This window comes from Balaenoptera acutorostrata, chromosome 2 (assembly GCF_949987535.1).
Source record: "Balaenoptera acutorostrata chromosome 2, mBalAcu1.1, whole genome shotgun sequence".
NCBI lineage: Eukaryota > Metazoa > Chordata > Mammalia > Artiodactyla > Balaenopteridae > Balaenoptera > Balaenoptera acutorostrata.
Window position 1 is genome coordinate 131,281,902 of NC_080065.1, and position 10,307 is coordinate 131,292,208.

General features: G+C 33.9%; 1 protein-coding gene across 5 annotated transcripts in view; it reads left to right on the top strand.

Annotated features, from left to right (window-relative positions):
• The window catches only part of RBM27 (RNA binding motif protein 27), a 67,867-nt gene extending 64,185 nt beyond the window's left edge, over positions 1–3,682 (top strand). For all 5 annotated transcript variants that reach the window (XM_007194176.2, XM_007194177.2, XM_028161867.2 and 2 more), the window contains 2 exons: positions 1,864–1,974; positions 3,229–3,682. In XM_007194176.2, coding sequence (XP_007194238.1) covers positions 1,864–1,974; positions 3,229–3,312 — 195 coding nt within the window. In that variant the 3' untranslated portion in view covers positions 3,313–3,682. The remainder of the gene's footprint in view (positions 1–1,863; positions 1,975–3,228) is intronic.
• The last annotated feature ends 6,625 nt before the right edge of the window (positions 3,683–10,307 follow it).

The window sequence follows — 10,307 nt, forward strand, 5'->3', positions numbered from 1 at the left end:
GCCCAGCTGCTCCGTGGCATGTGGGATCTTCCCAGACCAGGGCTCGAACCCGTGTCCCCTGCATTAGCAGGCAGATTCTCAACCACTGCGCCACCAGGGAAGCCCCAGGTTAAAATTTTTTATATTGCTTTTTCTTGCTAATAAAAGTAATATAACTTTACTTAAAAATTCAAATAACAAAGTCTAAGGACCTAATGTATAACATGGTGACCGTAGTTGACAACACTGTATTATATAATTGAAATTTGCTAGGAGAGTAGAACTTAAATGTTCTAATAACCCCCCTCCCCCGCCCCCCCTCCCAAAAGGGTAATAAATACGTGAGGTATGCATGTGTTAATTAACTCTATGGGGTTTCCTTTCACAGTGTATCAAATCATCACATTGCACACTTTAAATATATTACAGTTTTATTTGTCGGTTATACTTCAGTAAAGCTGGAAAGAATTTAAATAATATAGAAATGAACGAAATACCGAAGAAATCTCTATAATTGGGCTGTATGTTAAAGGATAGAGTAAGGGCAAGGGATGTCTATTATACAAATTACCTGCTTTTTCTTTCCCCAAGGTTTATTGAGATATAATTGATATACAACATTGTATTATTTTAAGATGTGCAACATAATGATTCAGTATACATATGCATTGTGATTACTAAAATAAGTTTAGTTAAAATCCATCACCACACATAGTTAAAAATTTTTTTTCCTTGTGATGAGAACTTTTAACGTCCACTCACTTAGTAACTACCTGATTTTGAAAAGATGGTAAATGTATATTTGGGTTAGGGCCATTTTGATATGTCATTTTAGTTTGTCCCATGAGTCAAAATGTTTGGCGTCAGGTTATAAACATTTAACCACCTACAAGGGATAATAGGAGTTTTTCCTTAAATCACAGGCTGTGATATCAACAGAGACAGTAATTGACTGGTATGCATCTGGCCTAATGTACACTCTTGCCATGCAATGATCTGAGTGTTCTATGGAAATATTTTGCAAATGCTTCATGAAGTTTATCAATATTTTTCCTAGAAAAACTAGGGTGAAACCCCAAATTTAAAAGAGCCCCTTCTATTACATATTTTAGGACTGAACCAAGAATTGGGGATATTCTACAACCCAGATCTGTTGATAGGAAAGCTGTAGGAATGATTAAGCTTTCACTTTCATGAAACTTTGGGTCTTTGTTCTTTTGTCTCTGTGGCTTTGTCCTTAAAATTAAACTTTTGGTTTCTCTTACTGAAATTTGCTGGGGAGGAAAAAAATGTTTAGACAGTAGTAACAAGAAATACATTGGAAACTGCATAGTTTTACCCTGAGATAGGATAGTAGGTGTTTAACATTTGTGGGATGTGTAGATGAGCTGCAGAGTATTTGTCATTGTTATATAGCATTTCAGGAAAAGAAGTGGGAATAGTTTTAACACGTGTAGATGGGGATATAAGAGATGTCATGAGATGAATAGATAATTTTTAAATTACTTATATTTGTAAGGTTTTACTCTAAATATGTAGATTATCAAAGATAGAGGCCAATAATCATATTAAGACAGTATTTGTTGTCCTCATCATGACCTTTCTAAGTAGAATGACTATATAATTTATCATCCAAACCAAGACAGATCTTAAAATTTATGTGACATCAACATTAATCATGGACTGTCCTGGGAAAACCAGACATGTGGTCTTCTAATTAAAAAGAACTTCACTTTTTCTAGCTCTCATTGGAGATTATTTGTAGAGCCATTTTAACAGATTTTTTTTTCCCTCAAGTCATTAAACTTTTAATAGCACACAATTTGAAGAAATTATTAGTAAATGTGAGTACAAACTTTTGTGTTCTTCTAAAATCTGTTTTAGCCTGCAAACCAAGGGTCAAAATTCAAAGACCGTCGGCTACAAATATCATGGCACAAGGCCAAGGTGCCTTCTGTATCCACTGAGACTGAGGAAGAAGAAGTCAAGGAGGAGGTAAATTTAACGATTGAAAATAAGAGTTGAATTAGATTGTTTTCCAGTTATATGCTTTTCTTAACATTAAAGTAAGTAATATAAATTTGAAAATAAATATTGAGTTTTTTCATGCATGTAATTAATTAAGACTAGTCTAGAAGTTTATTAAAGAATCAGATTAGGTGCAGAAATAAAAAAGCTCTTTTGGGGGTTATTTTCTGGTGTAGGAGAGACTGTACTTTTTTAAAAATTTGCATTTATTTTGGCTTTATTGGGGCTCTGGACGTTTTTATTTTGGTAAATGAAGACATGGATTGAGTGAACAAATTAAATTTTATCTGATCTAGTTTTCACTTATTCAAGTTCTGTAAGTAATAGATTTGAGTTTCTTATTTTCTTTCTACGTATAGTTGGTTAAAATGAGAGTGTAAAGAAGATGGACATAAGAGGGAAGAATAGCAAAACCAAGGACTTAAATAATACAAGTACTAACCAGCTTCTTAAAACATGAGAATTAATATTGCTTTTTTACTCCTGTATTTCTAATTAGTTTATCAAAATGGACACTTAGGCAGCATTGCAAGTTATTCCTCATTCATCGTAATTTTGGTTTTAAAAGATAGCGAGCATTTATGGCTGATCAAGAGTCTTCCTGACCAAGTGGGTAATTTTACATAACAAAAGCAGAAACATTTCCCTTGTTTAAAAAAGAAAGAAAAGAAAAATCTTGGTATTTCGGGAATGTTTGTAGATACTTTTACTTTGTGTAAGATTTTAGATTTTTATGTAAGATTTGGAATGTCAATGTCATAGGGAAGGTATTATATTCGTCCCTCACAAATAATCGGGTATTAGAGGAAAAGTTTAGAAGTTCAAATGGTTATTTATTTTCCTCACTTTTAAGATAATAGAATAAAATTAATTTTATCAAAAACATGTTTCATAGATATCCCTCTCCCCCCACTAAATGTTCATATGTTATTTACTTTATTTTTCTGATGATATTAGAATGGAAATCTTCTCCTATTAAACTAGCAAAATTAGCAGGGGAGAAGAATATATGTGTGTGTGTATATATATATATATATATATATTTTTTTTTTTTTTTTTTTTTTTAATGTTCTGGGGTTTTTTTGCCCCAAAAAGATACTTTGCGTCACTTGTAAATCCAGCCTGGGCTTTGTATACTGGTCTGTTTGTCCTTTGGCCTAAAAAGCATTTTACTTAACTTTCTTGTGCCACTGAGCAGATTTTACCCTCTCTTTTCTTCAGGAAACAGAAACGTCAGATTTGTTTTTGCATGATGACGACGATGAGGACGAAGATGAATATGAGTCTCGTTCATGGCGAAGATGAAATCTGATGTGAGCTGTATAATTTTTAGGAATATTGTTTAGAAGAACAACTTTTTAAAATTATTTAAAGAAGTCAATGAGCCAAAAAAATTGTTTTTATTTTTATTTTCAACACAGTAGGTTTAAGGACAGCAAGTTTGGTATTTAAATACATCTCATAACTGTTCATGATATTAAAGCACCAAAGGCCTAGTGACTTTTACACAGTTGTGAAGATCCACAAGAATGACTTGGATAATCTCTAGAGCCTTATTTTTCCACACCACCTGTTTTTGTTGCTATTGGTGTTGGATTATGATGTAAATGACAGGGTGTTCAGAAATTTTATTTTGGATTATAATCTGCTGATAAAATTTCATTAAATGTCAAAATCGCCTGGAATCTCTTATCTCTTAGCTATTATAGATGGGTCGTCAGATAGTAGGAGATATTTGTAATTAAAATACCCTTTTGCTTTCAAGAGTTGTCTTGGAAGAAAAGTAAATTTAATTATTTTATTGAGGAGGAGCCCAATTTGTATTCAATCTAAATTTCGGGGGGATTTAATGTGCAGCAGTAAGTAATATTTTAGTGTAAATTGTAACTGTTCTTCAATGCTATAAGGCAATGGTAGCTAGCTCTGTGGTATTTCCATTCTGTCATCATATTAGCTCTCCTGGACTTCTGCCACTGATTTTTAGTTTGCTTTGAAATTACTGAGCACTGGTTCAGTTGGTCCTTTTTTTTCCTTTCTTTTTTTTTTTAACATTCTCAGAATATAAAAGGCTTTCACCTGTTGCCCCTTTCTCATCCCCATTTTCTTTCTCCTGCCATTTTATTAATAGCCTGACTTACCCATTATTGAGATAAGTTATTCTTTTGGGCCACCAAAAGTCAGTCCCCAATGAAAAGTTTAAACCAGCACCTTGATAAACAAGTGATATTTTGACGAGAATAATGGAAGGATTTGTGGGGAGAGAGAGTCATCAGCTTTTTTTTTTTTTTTTTTTTTAAAGCTTCACTTTAGTTAATAGTTATGCAGAAGGGTTTGAAAGTGTGTGAAATTCTTTCCCTAAATTTAAACCATGATGATGAGGTGACTGGGGATAGGTTGGGGGTGGGATGGGGTAGGGGGGATGGGTATGCTAGTAATAAATGGGAGTCATAACTTGACTTTGATTAGATGACCTTATATTTTCATAATTTTGTAGCTTGTTGCTATCCATGAACATATGCATCCTTCAGTAGACGGCTTCCTTCACTGTGTGCATTTTTACTGTACACTGTATAGAGTATCTGTTAAGTAAAATATATCTGTAAATTTATGTCCTTGTGTTCTGAATGTTAGATGGAAAAGCAGAGGAGCAACACTACACTGTACTGACCCCTGGGGAAATAAAATGATTAATGTACATAGGACGTCACTTTTTCAAGGATATGCACAGCTATGTTTTTATAGTACGTTTGGCGTGAACATTTGAAACCTCCTGTTGGCTTCAGAAGGTTCTTGGTGATCACTATGTCAAGGATTTTGTTTCCTGAGGTGAAGACTGTTTCTCAAAATAGAAACTATTCACTAAGAAACTTAAAACCATCAGGACTCTAGATTTACTTGGCTACAAGAAGTTAAATCCCATGTTCTGACGATCTTTCCTCTTCTACATGTTTTCCTGGAATGATGTGTCAAACCAGGATCATTTTTAAGTTTTCATGTAATTTTCCCTTCATAATAATAAGGACTTCCTCTTTCTAGGTTATTGTTATATTTCTGATAACACAAAGCTAAAATAAGCTTATAAAGGAAGGAAAACATTACTGTGGGGTAGGGGTACCTAGAATAAGCAATCTTGCTCCTTCCTCCCCCGTCATCTCTAACAAAATTTTCCTGATGTCTGTGGCTCAGTCGGTATATATTTTGAAAGATTCATTGTGGTGAATATTTTGAGTCCTGACAGTTTAAACGTGATAGAGGGAACAAAGGATTTATATATTTTTTGTACAAAGTTTTTTCTTAAACTGTATAATTTTGTAAATAATTTGTTTGGTTTTTTTGTGTACTAAAACTACCAGCGTATAGATTTCAATAAGAATTGTTGTATTTTTGTATTTGGAAACTGAAAATTACAGTAAATTAATGGAGCTGTAAGGAAATTTTCAGTAGACTGACAATTCAGCAGAATGAGATTCCTTTTCATATGATTTTTTAACCTAAAATTGACATCTTATTACACTCTCAGTACAGACAGAGTTGAGGATTTGTTTGACCTTTTTAGTTCTTGGGGGAGAGGGGGGTGAAAGAGAAGGATGTTAAAGTGAGGAATAGCTAGACACTTTTTCGAGTAAGTTTTGAGGCCCTTTATATAAAACTTAGTTTTCGATACACCTAAAATACTTCATAAACGTCTTTTCTAAGACTTCTAAAACATGTTTGACTCTCAAAAATGTATTCAAAATATGCATTAAATATAATATTAGCAAATTTAAGTTAAGGTTAGCATAAACTAGTTAAATGTATATATTTTTTCCTTTAGGACTGAGATCCCCAAGCATTAGAATTTCTCTTAAAAGCGAGTAACTATGACTTGTTTTCTTGGCATCTTCACTTACAGAAATAACATATACCATCTGAGGCAAATTCTGTTCTTTTTAATGTGTATGACATCTTTCTAAGTAGCCGTTGAGCAGTAACAGCCACCAGCCTGGCTCTGTCATCTTGGTTAACTAGTGGATTGCTGCCCAGGCTTAAGAGGTAACCCCGGGGAATGCAGAATTTCCCTCAATTTCTTCATGCTGTAACATTGAGAAAACATTGTCACTAGCTAAGGTGATAAATTGGAAAACGTCTTGTTAGGGTGAAAAAAAGAGGTCCATGGTGATGGATCATTATTTAAAAAAAAAAAAAAAAAATCATGTGAAAAGGAATAGCGGTTCCTCTTGATGTATAGTATGCCTGTATTATAGTTTTTACAAAATTGTGAACTTGTGTAATAGTATAATAGGAGATATTGTTGAATTTCTAACTGTTTATACATTTAAATTCATATATGTAATATTTGTTTTATCAATTACAATCTGAATTTCTAAGAAGCATGTTGACTTTTGCAATAAAGATGCAATATGGAATGGTTCACAATTGGAAAAAAAAAGATAAAAGTGTTACAAATTTAAAAGAATTTGGAAAATTTATGAACCATTCCAAAAATTATAACAATCACCAAAAGAGCTGTAATTCTGGCTTGTTCTGGAAAGAAAGAAAATGTATGTGTATGCTTGCTTGAGTGTGAGAATGAATGAGTGATGGATATGTATGTGTGTTTTATGCTGGGTTCATGTACATGAGAGAATGCCACTCAATATGAATTTGGGTACCGAAGTCACTGGCTATTAAATATTCAGTAGAATAACTCCTTTGACAGAGTGGTCTTGAAAATGAAAGAGAAGGGCATTAAAGTGTTAACTTATAAGTAAGCTTTAATAGCCATATTTCTTTGTTCATGGATGGATCTTGGTATCCCAGATAAAAAGCACAAACAATTTTATAAAAGCAATTATTTTAATATTATCTTGAGGATATTCAAGATGCCTGCAAACAATAGGAAGGACATTTTCCTTAAGCACAATAGAGAGAAGGGAAAGAACACCTTGAAGAGATGATCTAAAGATATGACAGTTCTAATTGTGATGGATATTTGTGAGGAATAAGAAGAGAAGGAAGTGATCTTACCCAAAAGGACTATGTGGTGATGGGAAAAGGACGTATATATCACTTGGGCTCCTATTTTCTTGTTTTAAAAACTGCTTTTCTTATAAAATCCCCCTCCGAATATTTATGCATTGTCCAAGAAGAGTCGTTCTTTAATCTCAGCTTATACAGGAAAATAATAAAGAATGGAGTAAATTTCATTTTCATTCTTTTCAAATAAACAAGTTTTATTCATATTTTGTGAATTAAGTAAATGGCAAATAAGCTGTGTGACCATTTGTTTTGAATAGATGATAATTTATCCCATAGATGTTTATCATAAACATGAGTCTAGGGCTTTTGGTGGGGGAGCCAGCATAATTTTGAACATAGTTACATTTGTTTAATAGTAACAAATAGTACTAAAATGAGCTCTCATTAAAGAAATTATTGGTTTTATGTGATTTTTTTTTTTTACTGCTTTGGATGTAAATTATTCTGTAGCCAAAGATAAATTTTGAATCACAAGCCCCAGTTTACTATCTAGGCTGGATCTAATTATGTTCCAGTAAACATAAGACATGAGTGAGTATGTCAGCCTGCAGGATCATTTTAGATCAGAGAGTCAGGGTTGCTTTAAACAAGTGGACCAACATTTTGCAAGTCAAATCTGCCCCATTTGGCATCATTTTTAGTCTCAAAGATCTACTTGAGGGGCCAACCAACACTGACTCAGAAAAAGGCTATACACCGCTAATCCATGTATTACGAATCACCTTCATTTATGCTAAATCCATTTATTGCCAAGTGATCTCCTTTCTACAGGATCATCTACCATTTGGCCTCTTACCTGGTTCTGCAATCGACCTTAGGTTAACTAAACCATCCCAAGCATTCTGAGATAGGTGATGTGATACAGGTGAAATTAAGGTCAGGATAGTGTTTGATAATTGTTTGCAGGATATTTGTGGTTTGAGTCTACTCTTGTCTTAGACTTCCACAAACAGATTTTTTTTTTTTTTGGTTGTGGTGGTTAGGAAGCGTGATAAACACTTTTTCTTTGTATTTGTTATATTTTTCCTTTTATGAAAGGTGAGCAAGGGAAGAAGGCCCTAATCTAATATCCTATTAGTTTGTTTTCAATGAAAGTCTGTATTCCTACATCACTGCAGTTTTCTAACCACTTTATAGAGTTCTTTTTTTTTTTTAGGCCACACTGCGCGACACGCGGGATCTTAGTTCCCTGACCGGGGATGGAACCCGTGCCCCCTGCATTGGGAGTGTGGAGTCTTAACCACTGGACTGCCAGGGAAGTCCCCATAGAGTTCTATTACTTTGATAGAGTGATCCATTCGTTCTTAAAACATTTGAGTTGGGGTAATGGTTAGTGCTTGATTGTTCAGAATTTTTGTTCTTTACTCAAATCTTTGTTGGGGAGTAGGGTTATAGAAATAAGCCTTTTAGTTGCCTAGCCATGTTTCTGTTGATTGAGTTTTCAACACTGCTTTGTAAGCACCTCGTAAAAGTGAATGTCTTTTTAACAGTTTTCTAAAGTCCTTGTGATTCTATCTTTTCTTAGTTTGCCCCCAGACGAAAAAGACAAAAAAGACAGCTTCTTTTGTGAGATACTGATATATTTCTCTCAATTTGAAATGAAATTGGATAATAAGGGCTAACGTAGACCTTGCCAAATAAATGCAGTTTTTGAGGATGATTTGGCTTCAAGATTGAGGCTGCTCACATGTTTACTTTGAGTTCTTAGACCAAAGGCTGCTGATTTATCTGTGTACGCTTCTGATCCTGTGTAAACTCTTCAGTGCTAGTTCCTGAACCAACCTCCAACGAAGGGTTATTTACTGTAGAATTCAAGATTTTAACATTTAAAGCCTGTAGGGGGCTCCAGAAGGCAAAATTTAGTGGGCCTTAGACCAGTGACTGAATCTTTTTTCGCAGCAACTCAACAGTGAAAAACACATTTTGCACTGTGACCCAGTATATATGTACACACAAACCAAACAAAAGTTTACCAGACAATGCTTATCCTTGCAACCCAGTATGCACCTGATATTTTATTCTTGTCAGGACCCACTACTTGGCTTTCAAAATTGCAGTTTGGAAAACACTAACCTATTGAGTTTCAGGGTGAATTGCATTTTTAAATCCCTCTCTCTGTGACATTGTCAGTACTATTTTGAGTATAAAATGATAAAATTTTATCTTCTGTGCTTTGCTTGGAAAAGTAGTCTGGGGTCTGAAGTTGACCTTTAGTCTAAAATTAAAGGTGAAAATAATGTATACATCAATCTCTTTATTGATTACTTGATGCTCTTGAGCATGAAGTTATTTTATAGTTTTTAATTTTTAAAATAGACAACTGTGAGTGACTTTTTAAACTTGCCTGTAGTTTTATATTTTTGTCATTATTTGCCCTGGGAAGGGAATGGAATGCTAGAATATTGGTGCTACTTTTTATGAAATCTAAGGCACTTTGCAGAAATTATTTATTTAAAAAAAAAAAAAAAACCTGCCCACGAAGTCCAGACACCTACAAATATTTAGTGTCTGTGAATCAAGAAAAGATTATTTGGCTTTGAATTTAATTTTGCATTTAGAGTTCACCTTAGCTATCAATGATTCAAAACAAACCAGGTTTGATATCTCTGAGAAAATTGTACATGTTCCAAAATTGTTCCATTGAATTTCACCCTTTTAAAACATATTCTCCCATAGGTTCATAAGAAATAGGAGATATTGATAAACTCATATAAAAAATAATTACTTAATCCTTGCCACTTTTTTAAATCTTGGGCAAGTGTGTCATTTGTGTATTTACATGTCTGAGCTTTTCTAGTTTCTAAAATGTAAAGAGAAAGATTGAGAACATGTCAGTGAGAAGGTTGCCATATTTTCAGAAATCCATAGAAGAAAACTACTGTCTGCAAAATAATGAAGTCAACACTGATCATGGAAATATGTTATTTGTACATTTCAGTATTTCTATCCTCTTGTCCATGCACATTCCTTTTCAGATTCCTTAAGCAATAAAACGACTTTCCTCTAATACCATGGTGGCAAGTAAATATTTTCAATTAAATTGGTTGATAGTTTTAAGCTATTCACTTTGTGAATTCAGTTCAGTACATGTATTGAATGCAGACTGTGAACCAGATAATGGCTTAGTAGTTTGCCTACATTCTGCTTGCAGCCTTTTGAAGAAGGTGCTCCCTGTTTGGCTTTGAAAACTGAGTTTAGAAGAGATTAAGTGGCTTCCCAGAGGTCACACAGCCTGTAGTGGTGGCACCAGGATTTGAACATGGGTCTGACTCCTGCGCTCA